Source organism: Pyxicephalus adspersus, chromosome 4, assembly GCF_032062135.1.
Source record: "Pyxicephalus adspersus chromosome 4, UCB_Pads_2.0, whole genome shotgun sequence".
NCBI classification, from domain to species: Eukaryota; Metazoa; Chordata; class Amphibia; order Anura; family Pyxicephalidae; genus Pyxicephalus; species Pyxicephalus adspersus.
In genome coordinates, this window is record NC_092861.1 from 154,445,791 (window position 1) to 154,462,996 (window position 17,206).

Consider the following 17,206-nt stretch of genomic DNA (forward strand, 5'->3'; position numbering starts at 1 on the left):
GATTGGATTCTGTGTGCACCATATGATGGTTTGGAGGGTGAAATGATTGGATTCTGTGTGAACCAATGACAATCCTGGAGTTAGAGAGGACTGACTTTTGTGTTACCACCCTGGTGCTCACATAGTTGAGAGGGTTGTCAGCTACAGTATGTAGAGAGGATTTTTTTGCCATCCAAAAATGTTTTAATAATTTTACACAGAAAGCTAAGATTAATTGTTTAAATAAACACACCTTGTACCTTTTCTGTCATGGAATAACAATATATGGTGAGAGATTTCTCCAGTTGGTATTGACACTTTGGTTCAATGAACCCCAGTTTTAGGATTCTTCTCTGACTGGCAATGATTGGGAGTAAAAGTCACAGACTGAATGATCCTGGCGATTTTATTAAATTTATTTGTATCTTTTGCACTATTCATTTTGTTTGGTTTGTTAAAAATATTGTTAATGTTTTATTTTATCACAGTACAGTAGACTTTATTGTAGAGTCACAGACTCTACAATAAGGGCTTTTCTTACAAATCAAAGATTCTCCCTTATTTTCTCTCAAACAGAAGTGCCATCATGGGTATTAATTCACATATAATTTGATCCAAACTTGATTAGCACAGTTGTCAAATTGTTATAAACTTTCATCCACTTTCTGCTTTTGCCAGACAATTCTGGAAAAACTAAAATTTGCTATTTGTGACTTTGGACTGTTTACTTCTCAATGTTTATGAATGCCACTGACCTTTGCTGATGTTTGTTGTTGTAAGATTTGGCCAGAAGCCTGGATACATTTGGTGTGAGAGGATACTTACATGGAGTAACTCACCAGTTTAGTGGATTAGCAGTTAGCTACATGGAGTATGTCTCCAGTGTGGTACATTCCAAATAAGCACTCTTGGTGTATTTAGGATGGTACATTCAGTATATACAGTACCTACAAGTTTCTTTCTAATGTTGTGCAGCAAGCGAACATTTATGTCAAATTTTGACTTGCATATCGATATTTAACTACTTACAAACATTTAGAACACAAAATGTTTTGAAAACTTGGGTCAAAGAGTATTCAAGTTATTTTCAAAGCTCCTGTACATACTAATGTCGCCAAAAATATCAACAAAAGCATTTCATTTTTTCTGTAAATCAAGATGAAACTATAATTAAAAACACTGATTAATAATTTGGCTGCCAGGTTTGGAAGTGGCCTAACCCTAAACCCTTTCTCTGGTAACCAAAAGTAAACCATATGAGGTAAAACACATTTGCTTCTGAATTTAGCTCATTAACATCCTAACACCAAGATTAACAAACATATTTTCCAAAGTCAGTCAATATATGTATTTTTTAGTATGGGCACACTTGCAGATCTGGGAAACATTGTAACAAGTTAATACATTTGTAAATAATATGCTTGTAATGTCCTAAAGATTTAGTGGCTTATTCTAGACATGGAGCTTAGATGGATTTATGTTCAGACTGGAAGTGAGGTTGCAGCAAGGTTACCACTTCCTCATGACAGTGAACTGCTGCCTTGAAGAAGGTGCTACATAAAGCTTCTACCCATGGCAGTCCAATAAAGAATGAATGGGGCACCAGTGAACAGTGAAGTACTGAGGTTCGTTGTTAAATAAGCAAGCATTGGTTCTTTAAGAGTGCCAAATGCCCTGGTTCTGGAGAATGGCTGCAATCAAAATGAACACTTTACCCAGACTGCTTTATCTTTTCTGAAGCCTCCCCTATTGCTATATCCAGGCTGGTCTTAAGGAATATCCAAAACAAAATAAAAAAAATTTGTTTGGGGAGACAAACTTTACCGCAACAATGCAACTACATAATAGTAGGATTGGGTGTACCTAACATAATGTTATACCACAGAGCAGCCCAAATCGTGTTAAGTGTTAAGCCAAACTACTATTCCGCATCCAAGACCACAATGGACTGAGCTGGAGGCCTTGGCCTGCCCCTCAATACTGATCGAGGTCCTTATGTGGATCCTTTGTTTGGAGTCCCTGCAATTGTCTGTCCTTCATTTTCATATGCTCTCTCAGTATAGGATGGACGAAGAAATTATTTTATCCTGCACTCCCCCCATGCTCCACTGACTCCCCTATGCCATAATCCTGAATTCCCTCCAGGTTGTGAACCGGCTCAAATCTCTTGGTGGCACAACAAAGGGTTTTTCTCGATAAAAACACTTCGATAATAGGGGCCAATTATAAGGTTTTGATGAGATGGTACCTGGTCCCGGTTAGGATCCATAAAGCCAATCCCGCTGTCTCTCCTCTTTGTTTTCGAGGAAGTGGTCAGACTGGCACTGTACTCCATGCTTGGTGGAGAAGTCCTAGGGTTCAGAGATTTTGGACTAGCATTTTTTAACCTAATACGCATTGTCACCCGGGTCAACATCCCATGAAAAATACAGTGTGCTCTTTTTTCCCAATTAGAGGATAAATCCCTTAAACAGTTAACTAGACCAATTAAATATATCCTGTTAGCTGCTAGGATTATCATTGGTTGTTACTGCAAAGCTTCCATTATGCCCCTTGAGTTCACCAAACTTAACTGGATAATGATCAACAACAAATTGACCTATACTCTTAAAAACAACCTTAACAAGTTCTACAACAAATAGAACCCGTTGTTAGAATATAATCATATATAATTCAAGCCAGTAACCCCAACCCTTCCATCCCCCCTCCCTTGTGTACCCTTTACCCCCTATCCCCCCCCTCCTATTTTTCTCTGAATTTTTTTTCTTCATTAAAAATTTTAAATGTTTACAAAGGGGGTGAATGATTAAAGGGTACCTCTTCCTGCCAACCTTTACGATCTCACTCTAAACTTGATATGCCTGTATACCTCACAAGTTTCAAATCTGTGAGTGAACCCTTCAGTACTACTAATTGTCAAATCTGGAAATGCTGTTTCTTTAATAATCAGCACTGCAGTGTGGATTCATGCGTGATTGCTTGATCCTGCTGCAGGTCTAAACCTGCCCTAAAAGGTCTGCCCATCACAGGCCCTCTGGAACCCTGTAACCTTTAAGGGAGGGGGCAGTGAGCATGTAGCCACCTTTCCTAATGAGCTATACCAGGTTATTGCCTTCTCCCAAAAGCAGGTGTGAACAAATGGGGGAAAGAGCCTCATCCCTACAACGTGCCACCAAAATAGTCGTGTGGTTTTATTTGGAATCTTGAATTTTCTCTAATCAAAAGAGACCCCAAACAGCCACATGAAATAAATAGAAAGAGTTAAATAAATATTAAGCACTGTAAAAAATGTATTTAAATTAAAAATACAACACTTACAATCTATTCTTATGTAAATTATAGAATTTTTGCAACCCCAAGCACATGCTTTGTCAATCATGTCATCCAGCAACATAAACCGACATCAGTCAAGACAACCAACAATGCAATGAAGCAACGCATTTAGCAATGTTTTTGTTACTGCTTCATAGGGAATAGGGGGTAAATCTAAACAAAGTAATTAAGAAAAATCAATAAAACATCATATTAACAAAACAAAAATTGCATAGATATGTAGGTTGAAGATGCTCAGTATGGTACAAATTACCTATGTCTCAAATTAAATATAATTTTTTAGTGAATATACTTACAAGCAACTATTATAGATAAATAGAGATTGTTTAAGATAAATATTTGTTTCTGTGATATATTGACCAATTAAAAACCGCAAGTTACTTGATGGGTATAAAATCCTGCATCAAAAACCCAAAAAGTCTAACATTGTAACAAAGTATGGGATTAGCCACTGTTGATATATGTAATGAAGCTATAATCTTCTTAAAAAATGTTATGTGAATGATTTGATACCCTAAACTGCACCCAGCACTTGTGCCCATAGTGCTGGGTGCAGAGTGCATAAGAAGAGTCTCATTTAAAGTTACCCATTGACTTTTGACAAAAATCTATTGTTGGCCTTAGCCCTGAAATGTTATTGAGCTGAATTTAGATGCAATAAAAAACTGATTGGCTTTGATTCAGTTTTTGCCTTTTTTGTTTTCCATAATGTTATTACTTTTCATGTTATATATATATATATAAAGTTACAAAGCTGAAATAAACCATTGCATAACATAGATCAGAAACATTCATTACAGCTTATGCATTATAAAAAAAAATCTATAAATAGTATCAATAAAGTGCATTTCATTCAATTTTGCCCTGAAAACAACATCAAATATAAAACAAAATAACAGTGGTACATCTAGCATCGAGGAGGATAATAAATATCCAGGAACTCAGAAAACATTATCACTTTCACCCATCGCTCGACATTACCAGCTAGTCAAAGACAACTGTGATAAAGATGGCACAGAATATTGTATCCAGGGTTCCCACACCGACATGAATCTTGGTGTAAATCCAACAGGGGAACTCTAATTTTGCTGCAACAGTTATTTCTTCCAGCTACTAGTATTACTTGCTTAGCAGCAAAAAATACATACATACATAGTTGGAATTGCTTATTAGTAAGTTGTACTGGTTTAATATTGCTGACCATAGATCCTTGGGAATATATATTTGAAATAACCCATTTAAAAGTTTAAAACCCTGCTCCAGAATCTAGTAACAACAGGACATGTCCACCAGGTTTGTATAACTGTCCCTTCCTCCTGACAGCCTCGGAAACATAAACCTGAACCATGACCTGGAAGATGTTTCAGCAGAGAAGGTACCATGTACAATATCATCATAACTTTAACTTTAAATGCTGACTCAATGGTTGTAACATTTCTTGAACACGTGGCCGTTTTGGACCATGCACAAGTCCATTCTTCAGCCGATCTTTTACTTTTCAGGTCATGTTCCCAGTTGGATACTGTTCCCAGTTGGGTCATGTTCCCAGTTGGATACATATTTATGTAAGTGAGGATTCCCCATCTTGGTATGCTAATTGTACAATATAGATATCAGCTTAGAAGTTACCGGGGTCCCTAAATATTATGCTCCATCACCGACAATTGTAATGAGCAATCCTTATGTTGAATTAAGGATAGAATCCGGTGACATAACTGAGAATACCTAAAATATTCTCTAGGTGGGACATCATGGTTATCACGGATAGTGTTCCAACTAATAACTCACAATTTATCTAACAAAGAATAAACTGGAATAATTATGATCAGACCACCATTTAAATGCAGATGGTGACTCCCACCCTGGAGTAAATGTCGGGGTATTTTGACTTGGAAGCAGAGGGAGGAATGGGGACATAAATTTACTAGAATATCTGATTCCATTACCGTAATGGAAAATACTGTATGTAGCAAATGTGGGGTCATACCTTGTGGCCTATGTTTAGCAGGGATCCAAGGAAGCGCTTGTACATCTATAGGGTGACATATATTTTGCTCAATCTGGACCCATAAAGGAGCCATACTACCTTGTGAGCTTAATACCCAAGCAATCCAGATATTGATCAGACCATTTAAATTTAAATGCATTCTGGATTCCAGCAAGAGTTGAAGGAGAAAGTGTGAAATTTATGGCCATAGAGTTTTCCTCATTACCAGACCTGATACCTGATAAGACCCTTACTAAATTTGGTAAGGAAATAGTAGGTTAAGTGATGGTAAGCATAATATCATCTGCAAAAAGGTTCAATTTGTACTCCTCCCCACCTACTGTTATTCCATGGATATTAACATTAGACCTAATCAAATCGGCTAAAGGTTCTAGAGCCAATATCAAGAATAGCAGCAACAAAGACAACCCCCGTCTTGTGCCCCGTCTATCGGGAAATGTTGATGAGTAGTATGACATATAACGTATCCTGGCAAATGGGGAGGTGTACAAAGCAGACAACCATGCCATAAATTGAGGTTGAAAACCCCATTTGGGAAGGATGTAAAATGTATAATCCCATGAAAGGGAATCAAATGCCTTATGTTCATCTAAAGCTAATACCATGCTTGGAATGCTCTCAGAATGGGCTAAGTAGATCAATAATTTTCTTTGTGCTATCAGAAGTGTGTCTTCCTGGCACGAATCTCACCTTACCCTTATGGATAAAAGAGGGTAAAATGTGTTTAGTCTTGTTGCCAATATTTTTGTTAGTATTTTGATATCTACATTGAGCAGAGAAATAGGCCAGTAGTTATGGGGATCCAACTCATCATTTCCTGGCTTGGGTAACATAGGCTAATAACGATGAATGGGGATGTTGTGGATGATCTTTCAGGTAATTAAAAAAATGCCAAATGAGGTGCTAATTGATCCTGAAATTTCCTATAATAAAGTGCTGAATAGCCGTCTGGCCCCAGTGTCTTATTGTTTTTTTTAATAGCAGTCATTTAATAGCAGTAAGAATTTTTGCTATAGTACTATCTGCTGCTATTGTATCTCCTATCTCACTAAATAAAATAGTGAAATAGTGGGAAGACATAATTCAGCAAATAGCTAATTTGCTCAGGAAGCCTGAAAGGCCACCGGAGCGTCATACAGGTTCGCCAAAATTTACCTAAAATGCTCCACTATGGTAGGGGGGTTTTCTGTAACAGACCCATTTACTTGCCTTAACTGAAGTTTGACTTGAGTCAAATTTGGCGTTAAGCAATTTGGCCATCTTGGACCCAAGTTTGTTGGCTCTCACACAATTTCTGCTTGGAGCACCTGATTTGCTTTTCTACATGGCTATCTAGCAGTAGGTTGAGTTCTGTTCATGTATGTTGGACTAACTTATATACTTTTTTTATCAAGTGTGGCTTTCCACCTCAATTCCAGTTGTTCAAGGGAAGAGGTAAGTTCTGAAATTCTTTCATTTCTTACTGTTTTTCTAGATGCCATCTGTATTAGATATCCCCTAATCGTTGCCTTTTGCGCATTCCACAAAACTATGGATTAATCCACCGAATCAACATTGGTAGTAAAATAATGAGCAATATGATCCCCAATTATTTTCACCCTTTCAGGATATGACAACATGGCCTCACTCAACCGCCAGTGAAATTCACTATAAGTGGTTACACAAGGTATCATTTGCTGTGGGACAAAAATATGATTGTTCCTTGTGAAACTGTTGTGGGAGGGAGAATAATAGGTAAAATATTTCATAGTGGGATGAAATTCCCTCCACACATCTAATAATTTTTGATCAGATAAAAGTTCCACAAACTTCTGGGAATTCAAAGGATCGATCCTAAATGTCCCTGGGTTGGAGAGTGTGACCTGTCCAGTTTACCATTGGAGACAAGGTTAGTATCTCCCATCACCCAGAGAGTAGCCTTTTTTGTGCGTGGCAATTACTTTAAATGAATGTTAGAAAAAGTGAATTTGGTGATCATTCGGCGGGCATATTAATTCACTATAGTAATTTCTACATCACAGAGATAACCTTGTAATATCAGGTGGCGACCAGAAGGGTCTGCAATTCTATTGATCTACAATTCCATTGGGTCTGGAATTCCACAAATGTGCATTGGAAAGGTGTATTTTTATTAAAAGCTATGAAAACTCTTCTTTTCTTGAAAACTCGCTTGAAAAAATTGGGAAAATTTCCCATGAAAGTATGAGGATTGCGAGAATCTTGTCTTTTGTAAACAAAGAACATTTGCTTGCAGGGATGTATAATATCTGAATGCCTTCTTCCTTTTTTGTGGGGAATTAAACCCTTGTACGTCATATTTTAGAGACTGTACAGTTATATTACATAATAAATGTAACTCAGACCTTCCATCATACACTGATGTGTACCACAATGCAGGATATACCAGAATTAAGGGCAAAACAACAAAAAATAACTTTGAATAAAAACATAACAAAAACAATAAAAAAACAATATGCCTAAACCCACTGGTATCTAACCAAAGACCATTCCTATAAAAACAGGTGCAAGCAAGCAATATAGCATTGCCTAAAAAACGGTAAGGCACCCAACACACCCGGACGAGTGTTGTTCTACTGTAAAAACATTTCACATCAGAGAATAAAAAATAAACAGTAACATCCTTCCAATAGAGCATATTCCTAAATATATGAGCATTGCAAATCATCAGTTTTTACCCTGATATACAATGGACCACCCTTCCACCAATAAGGCAAGGGTTACCATGAAATATATGTACACTGACTTGGGTAGCATAGGAAACTAGAGGAAAGCATGAAGAAAGCATAACTCTCGACCAGGAAATAGTTACCATAGCGTCCTGTACAAGCCTCTCAAAAGATAAGTTATCCCCCACGGTACTCATATGGTATACAGTATTAGAAAAAAAAGACAAAGCAAATCATTCCTGACAAGACATGTAGTTGCGTTTGGCTGATTGAGGCTTCCGCCAGCTAGTTTCCCAATTGGAAGTAAGACGCTGAGATCTTTGAGGACTTGGTGAGCCCCTAGGACTGGTAGATCCGGAAACCTATCCTTGTAAGTTCAAACGTTGAAAAAGTTCCTGCGCTTTCTCTGTATTCATGACTTAATATGTCCGACCCATATGGGTAAAGACCAGCTTAAAGGGAAAACCACATTTATATTTGATATCCAGTTCCTGTAGAGTGGCCAAAAACGGCTTCAGGGTCTTCCTCTTCTCTATAGTTTGAGGTGCCAAATCAGCAAAAATTTGATAGGAACATGATCTAAAGGACAGATCTTTTTTTTATTCCATGCTGGTTTCATAATAGCTTCTTTGGTCTTGTAAAAGGTGGGTTTAATAAGCACATCCCACGGGGGGCCATCAGGTTTTTTGGGACCCAAGGCCCTATGTGTCCGATAACATTCCAATATGCCTGGGGACATATCAGGGAGTAAGTCCTGGAGCAAATCACCAATAAATGCAGGCAGATCCACAATGGATTCTGGTATGCCCCTGATCTGTGCATTGAGCCTCCTGTTTCAATTTTCTAAATCCTCCAATTTATTGAGAGTGGATTGTAATTCTGTCTGAATAGCTGTATTGATCGTCATGATCGTGTGAGTCAATCACTTTAATAGGGTCCTCCATCTTGGTCTCCAGGTCATGCATGCGGGTCCCAAGCTCCCTTACTTCCTTAATAAGATTTAGGGAAACTTTATCAGTTGCCTGTGTTAGCTCTGATTGTAAGAGCTGCCGCAATCTCTCTAATAGTTCTGCATCTCTGCACCCATGTATGTAGGTATGGAAAGTGCTGACCCATCGCTGGAGTTTTCATCTAGCAAAGCCGCAGGAGATAGAGGAGGCATTTTTTAGGAGATGCATCGGTGCCATCTTGCCTGCCTGCCTCGCAGCATGTGGGTGAGCCGGCATCCGTGATTGTGACTCCTTTCCCCATCGTCTCCTGGAGGATGAGAAGCAGGAAGGGTGAGCGCCAGGGTGCTAGATGTTTGCTGATAACACGTGTGAGGCTGACTACCTGCCTGGGAAGTGAAGAGCCAGATCAGATTGTGGCTTGAATGGCTGCTCACGAGCGTGCCCCCCCAAGTTTTTGCAACTTTTTAACATTTCACAACCAAGTTCGTGAAGGTGCTTTGAAAAGTCAGCATCTGCTATAAAATAGGTGTGCTTGAGTATACTTTAATTATTTACATTTTTTTCATTGTCCCCAGGGTGGTATATTCTGGGTAAGTAGAATACTCCTCCAGGTTTGTATATTTTGGGTGAATAAATATGTGTAATATGTCTCCAGGGTGCTGAATTTGATGGAGTAGCTACAGGAAATAAAATTCCAGGGTAGCACATGAATTATGTGGCCAGGGTTTTACTTCCAGTTTAAACAGATACATAGAATACATTTCTAGTATGCCACATTCTGAGAGACTAGAGATATGCAATTTACCTCCAAGGTGGCAATTTTTGGATGCATGGATGTAATATGTCTCCAGGGTTGCACAATCTAGATGAAAAAAAATATAGGAACTTCTGTAAACCATAGACAGATATTGGCAAAATACTGTAGGTCTCTATTGATATAAGAAGCTCAGAGAAGCCTTGCCTCAATTGCATTACCTGTTTATGATTTATGATGCCAGCCTCTTAAGCAGCTCGGAAGCTTGAGGGCTGCTGCTGGTCCCTGAGGGACTCTAGTTCGATGATCTCTTTCCTGGGTTGCACACAATGCACAAAAACACTTTGCTTTACCAAATCCCCACATTCTCCACTCCACGCCCCAGTTCTTTCACAAATTTTACTATATCCTTCAGACACGGTTCAGTCAAAATTGTTCAGTACAGTATGTGGGTGAATTGTACAGTCCAAAAAGGGAAGAGCCGAAGCATAATTTCCAGCCATAAAGTGCCAAAACCCTATTTTCTGGCATTTGAGACACTGTAGCCCATGGGTGTCAAACTCAAATACACAGAGGGCCATCATTAAAAACTTAGACAAAGACGCGAGCCAAACTTGATTTTGTATTGAAAAAATTGAGGAAGTTTTTAGATTAGATATAAAACCTTTTCCTATGGAAACCAAGAGGTTTTGCTTCACATTCAATCTGGATCAAGCCTACAATATAGAAATAGCACAGCTACTACAATTCCCTTATCTACAAAACAGTCCAATGGAGAGCCACGCATAGGCAGAGAGCCCGCTGGTCTATAGACACGAATGATGCCGGGAATTGTAGTAGCGGCGCTATTTCAATTCAGCAGCGGGCCAGCTGCAATTCATATTTAGAATTCCTTTGGGGGCCAAAAAATTTCCTTTGGGGGCCAAATTTGGCCCTCAGGCCAGAGTTTGACACCCCTGCTGTAGCCCAATAAATTCTAGCAGAAGGACAGTATATGAGCCACTTGAATAGGCCCATACAGTGAGAGAGAAAGCAAGTTTTATTCTGCAATAAAAAAGTGTGGCATCTAAGACACATTAGCCAAAAAACTGACCAGCAGTAGGACAGTATATGAGGTGCTAGGATAGACTGCAAATAGGATAGACAAGGCTCATTTTTTTCCTGCAATAAAAATGAGGGCTTGACAGCTATGTTTCAGTTGTAATACAATGTAACCACTTATATAGGCTGGGTATTTGGAAACACAAGACTTGTATATCTCTGCAATAAAAAACAAATAAAGCCAGGACTCAGGCTGCAAACTTGTAGAGCACTTTAATAGGTCAGAAATTTGAAATCTCAAAGCAGCTGAGATAAATAAAGAGGGGTAGTAATTATGTAAGCTTTTCATTTAAAGTTTCTGCAACATTCAAATTCTGCCGCACGGTGCTTGGCAGTGATTCAGGCCTGATTCTTTCTCATCTGTCTCATGCTGACAGTAAACAAAATGCATTTGGTGGGCCAAATCCTCCGGCTGAACTGCAGACCCTTGCAGACATTACACTTGCATCACAGAAGACCAGTAACGTGACTAGATCTGGCCAATGGTCCATTCTGGAAATACAGTACTGCTTAATTACACTTCTCATTGTTTCTGTTTCAGCCATGGCGTCAATGTAGTCACCAGTGGTGAGGTCCAGATGATGCCTGTGTTCAGTGCCTGCCCCCTTTATATTGCTTCAGAAAGTTTTAGAAAAGTTACAGGGCTGCTGTTTCTGATCCTTGTAGAGATGTGAGCAGTTTGGATATGTCATCATATGGCATATGTCATTATACAGCTGCATTTGGGCTCCGTCTATCCTGGTGGAATGAAATTGGCATTATAACCCTTGTATTAGAGATCCAGTAACTTGGTGACTCAATAGTTATTACTTTTTTTATCTCCCAACTTCTCACTCGACCCATGGGCTCGGAAATGGGTAAAAGCATTCTACAACGACTGTCTGTTCCATCACCTTCAGCCCCCAAACCTTTTGGTCAACAATCTGGTCACCACCTATCCCCCCCCCCCCCGCACCTCACAGATTAAACCAATATGTATGCAATAGTATGAATGGCTCCTCTTCCTCTTCCTCTTACTGCTGTGCCTCCAGTGTGTGATCCATGAGTGTGTTCTAGGAGGAACAACAGATAGATGATGTCACTTTTTCCACATGATTGCAGGTAGCTTTTTTCACCTCCCCAAAAAAACAGTGCAGTCATCTGTCTTCAGGGACTGTCCTTGTACTAGATTTTACAAGGTGCTTGATAGGTTGCAACTCATGCAAGCTTAGCAGCATATTAAGGTGAGGATCCGATGTGCGGTCTGCCTAATGGTTGGTTAGCAGCAACTGGTATTGCTGTTGCATTTCTGTTAGGTAAACTATGGTGAGATAGCAGTAACAAAAAGTATCTACAAGCCCTCCTGGATTGGAGAAGGCCATGCCTAAATCAAGGTTAGTTTGATAAGAAGCACTGTACAACAAATCTGTTATTTCCCAGGCAAAGGGAAATGAGCAGTCCATGGCATTCTCACACATATACACTCATATACTTTATATATAAATATACTTTCATAAACAAGCTTGCCTGTCTGCAGCTGGTGTGTGGTCAGCCAACTCCACGAGTGCAAATAAAAGTATAGCCCACCTTTGCATGCATTATTCCCAAAACTTTCCCAGCACAGATTGTCACCGCTCCATAAAACACAGGAGGCTGGCACATCCAAAAGTCCCTATTACTGGCCCATTGAAATCCAGAGTCTAGAGTGACAGCTGGTAGTTTTTGGCTTTGTGGTGAGGAATAGGAGACATCATAGCACGACAGATCAATATATTGGAAGATGCTGTAGAGATGCTGAGTATCACTTTTCTAGAGATCTATAAATCTTAAACAATTGGTAGAAATTTATACAGCTGAAATCAATAAATAAAAAGGTAAACACAAAATAAATTCTTCACAAGCCAACTTTTCCTCTGACTTACACTATAAGCAATGGAAGGGCACAGCCAGGTTTTTATACAAAAAAAAAAAAACAAATAATTTAGGCAAACATGCTGAAGAAAAGATAAATACTCTCCCTTCAGGTCCTTTCTTTGGAACATTTCCAAACCATGTACAATGGGACTTAGGTTAGTACATAGAGGTGATATTACTGTTTGGCCAATGAAAGTCTTACTATCACCAGATATACAACTTCTGGGTCGCTAATAAACTGGCAAATTGGTTGTAACTAAACTTGTCGGTTCCTTATCATTATAAAGTATTACTGTGGCCATCCAACCTTTCTGTCTGAAGAAAAAGGGGAACTGGTTGGAGACTGATACAGAATATACACATTGACTGTATGTTCCACATTTACATTGCATACAGTATTTAGGAGGCATTTGGTGAACACAAGTCTGTACTGCCATCTGCAGTCAAGGTATCTAACTCCCAGCGTGCCTGCACTGGGGCAATGGCTAACCTCTTGAACAGAAGTAAATGGGTATTGCAGCCAGACTGTGATATGTTTCTTCTGTACAACTCACCTATGTGTGAAGTAAGAAATCTTGGAGGTCTTTCTTCAAAGACCGGTTGGGTTAATGAGAAGAGCAGACCATGGGATGGGGGTTATAGAAAGAGAAAATCCAGCCAAGCTCCTAATAATAGAAGCTTTTTTTAGCATTTATAGGTACAGTGGGTTTATATCTAAGCTGTGACTCCTTCAAAAACAGCAATAAGTTTTTAAACCTTTTGGCTTGCTAAATAGAGAGAAAAAAGAGAAGGGACTTAAGTTCAGGGGATATAAATACTAGGATGGGTCTCCAGATAATGTTAGCCAACCATTCACTTCTTCATCACAGAAAAAGAGAATTATGGTAAATCTCAACTGTAACAGTTGTGTCTAGAACAGGAATATAAGGGTAATCAATAGGGACATTTGTTAGTGAGACAACCCTCTTCATTTGTTAGGGCCACTTGTTCCAGGGACAACTTCCCTCACTTATAGTGATTTGTACTTACTTTCTGTTTTTCTCTATAACAGGAAGTCAAAAGAAAACTGTTATTTTCCTATATTGAAAATATATTGAAAGTAAAAGAATTATATATAAAATAAGAATATGTTTTCAAAAATAATGAAGAAACAAAAGACCTGAGAGATAAAAACATGGTGAGGAAACAAGGAGGAATTTTCACCAGTTACAATCACAGAACACAAGCTGCCCACAGAGGGGACCAGTCTATTAGTCATGCGGTGATAGAACAGAGTATACATGACACTGTACGGGTGATAAAATAGTGTTTTAGTGACTCAGTGAAGGTGACAAAAACATAAAAATATCAGTGTATGTGATAGAGCACTGTATTAGTGACACAGTGCAGGTGATAAAACAAAAGAAGAATGTAAGTCACTCAGTGCATGGGACTAAAAATAATAGTGACACAGTGAAGGTAATAAAATGGAGTGTTAGTAACACAGTGTGATAAAGCAGAGTATTAGTGACACAGTGTATGTCATAGATGAGGGGCTGTGATTACATTTATGTGATGTTGCATTGTCTGTAAATTGGTATAATGGCAAAGTATGGGTGTTCAGTGCCCTGTGCTCACCCTGTACCACATGCGACATCCAGGACTGTCTGGCAGCCATGTTTCTGCAGTAAGGAGATGATCCACGTCCGATATTCATCTGTGCGGCTTCTCTTGTCTCCAATATAGTAATGCCAAACACGAGCTGCTCGTCCATCTGCATACTGGTCTGGCAAGCCCTCAGCAGCCACTCCTAGTGACCGTGTCCGGAATACGCTGTCCACCATTGTTACCTGGGAAATAAATTCTATTACTTTGTAAGAATATAAAGAGGTACAAAAGCAGAATGAACATCTAACAATGTGGAACTGTCTGTTTATGCCAAGTCAGCATACACTGAGATTACACACACAGCCAATGAATAGGGGAACATCTCTGACACCCACTGCATGCAGCACTGTCAGTGGAAGGCCAATCAATGCCCCAACACCCACCATCTCTGACCAATCACAGCTGCTGCAACTGCAGCCGCCAACTAAGTTTACACAGAGGCACACCTCCCTGGTAGCCAATCAGAAGTCACCAGGCTAATATATGCCGAGAAACCAGGTGATATGAGAGGGCTGAGGGGAGAGAAGGGAGGGGGAAGAAGGAGGGGGGGGGTGTAGAGGGTGGAACAGAAAGTTAGGGTGAGAAGAGAGAAGGGAGAAAGAGCTGCAGGTAAGGGTGCCATGTCTGGATCTCTGCAGATGGATATAGTGGTGGGGGGACCACAGGTGTTTTTATTTTTTTTATTTTTATTGAAATAAATTACCTAAACAAATTATTTGAGGAATTTTTATATTTACATTGTTTTCCTTTGACCACTTTTGTCCAATATTCATCCCTGCAGCTTCTCTTGCCTCTAGTGTTATTGTTTTGATTTGGGCCAATAACATTTTAACCAAACGCCTCTTACTGGGTTCTGCTCTACAACCAAATAAAGCCCATATTCAAAATTAATAAGAAATATTACAAATTAGGATGTTAGGGTGTAACTTCCAAAGCCGGTGCAAGGCTGCATTTACCTGGATCTGCACTCTGACAAACATGGCGGCACAGAGGCGTATGCCAGTGCCAATGAAGGGGAAATTAGGTATTACCACTGGCATTACCAGAGCAAAGACCTTACCATATGCTTTTATGTTACTAGGATGAAAGCCCTAGTAAGAAGCATACCAGAAAATCCAAGCACACATCCTCACCCAGCCTTGTCCATTTTTCCTCTAAAAAAGGTCATGGGACAAGAGATAATTCTCCATGAGAGCTCTCTGTAGTCATTTGATCGATTGACCCTCTACTGCAGTGATGGCGAACCTTTTAGAGACCGAGTACCCAAACTGCAACCCAAATCCCCCCTATTTATCTCAAAGTGCCAACATGGTAATTTAACCTGTATAGGGGAGGTTTTCAAACTGAGGTTTTAGTTTATAAAAAAAACAACTATACATTAACATCTTTTGTCTTAAAAGAAAAATACAATAACAGAGCTTTCAATGATACAAACAACTTTTTATTGAAAGGTAAAAGTTTGCATTTGGCGTACTGTTGACCAATTAATGTGATTTTTGCTGTTGTATGCATGCTGATAATTTGTCTAACCTTGGCTCATACTCTGTAAATTTCAGAGCAGCACTCAGGTCATCTGTTAGTCTGTTTCCAGTGAGAGATTAGATATAATTCAAAGCTAAAAACAGCTACTCACAAGCAAAAAATTCAAACCAAAGCAAACTTAGGAAAGCAATCCCAAATGCTTTTATTGACTTAAAATTATTTGGCAGAGAATTCCAAACTTTAAGGATTTCATTTACAGAACTAACTGTGCTGTCATTTGTCATCCCTTCAATCTTCTCTAGTGTTTCACACAGGTCAAAGAATGTATTTATCCATAGAGAGCTTTATTGAAATTCCAAAGCTCCATTTCCAGATTTCCTAAATCTAACCAATGTAAGCAGGAAAGATCAAGTTCCACCGGACATTATTGTACATAAGTATACAATTATACCAAGCCTGAACCTCCTCTAGAAGTGCTGGAAAGTGAAAGATTCAGAGCACGATCCATGATGTAATTCACCATTTTTGTAACATTTTTGAGGACATCATCAAATTTTTTGCTGCTTTCCCTGGCACAAAGAGCTTCTTGATGTATAATAAAATCGAACTGAATAACTTGAGGTTTTGTTTCTGTAACAAAGAGCTGTATGAAATCAGATGTTGCCTCACCATCAAGGTGCCCCATCACTAGTAATGGAAACCACTTTCTCTGGTCCTATGTCTTCTGACAAAAAAGTCTCCATCACAACATTGTAGATATCTATTCCTTGTGTTCTTTCAGGCAAAGACACCAGTTTCACCAGCTCTTCTCTCATGATGTCACCAGCAGCATAACACAAAATTACTGCTAGATTTGTATGATTATATCTGTGCGCTTATCAAAGCACATGGAGTAACAGGCTGCCTTTTGTTGTGAGCTGCTGACTAATTATCACTTGCCTTGCGCTGGATCTTTAACAGGATTCATGCTAAGTGGCATTTCAGAGATGCGTTGAATAATTTTATCCTTGTTTGTGAAATCATGAAAAACGGAATTACTCCCAAGACAACATGGCCGTTTTCAAAATATCCCCATCAGAGAGGGGCTTACCATGTTTTGCTATGCACAGTGAAATTTAAAAACTTGCAGCTGTCAGATGATTTGTTCTAGAATGGTAGTTGTAAAAACAAAAATCATCGCCCCAAAAAAATACTGGGAATGATTTTTCCCCAATTTCCCTTCAAGAAACTCTTTTCTTTCGGTGTCACAGAGTTTGACAAAACTTTTGTGGTTGGTGTCAAAGTGCAGTCTGACACTTCATGTGCGACACACAACACTTTATTACACAGAATACATAACACTTTACCATTACATTCAATCAATATCAGCACT

The 17,206-nt window shown here is 39.1% G+C and overlaps 1 protein-coding gene across 1 annotated transcript in view; it reads right to left on the reverse strand.

Moving 5' to 3' along the window:
* The window catches only part of GNMT (glycine N-methyltransferase), a 31,521-nt gene extending 16,865 nt beyond the window's left edge, over nucleotides 1-14,656 (reverse strand). The window contains exon 1 of the mRNA XM_072410056.1: nucleotides 14,323-14,656. Coding sequence (XP_072266157.1) covers nucleotides 14,323-14,528 — 206 coding nt within the window. The 5' untranslated portion in view covers nucleotides 14,529-14,656. The remainder of the gene's footprint in view (nucleotides 1-14,322) is intronic.
* Between the last annotated feature and the right edge of the window lie 2,550 nt (nucleotides 14,657-17,206).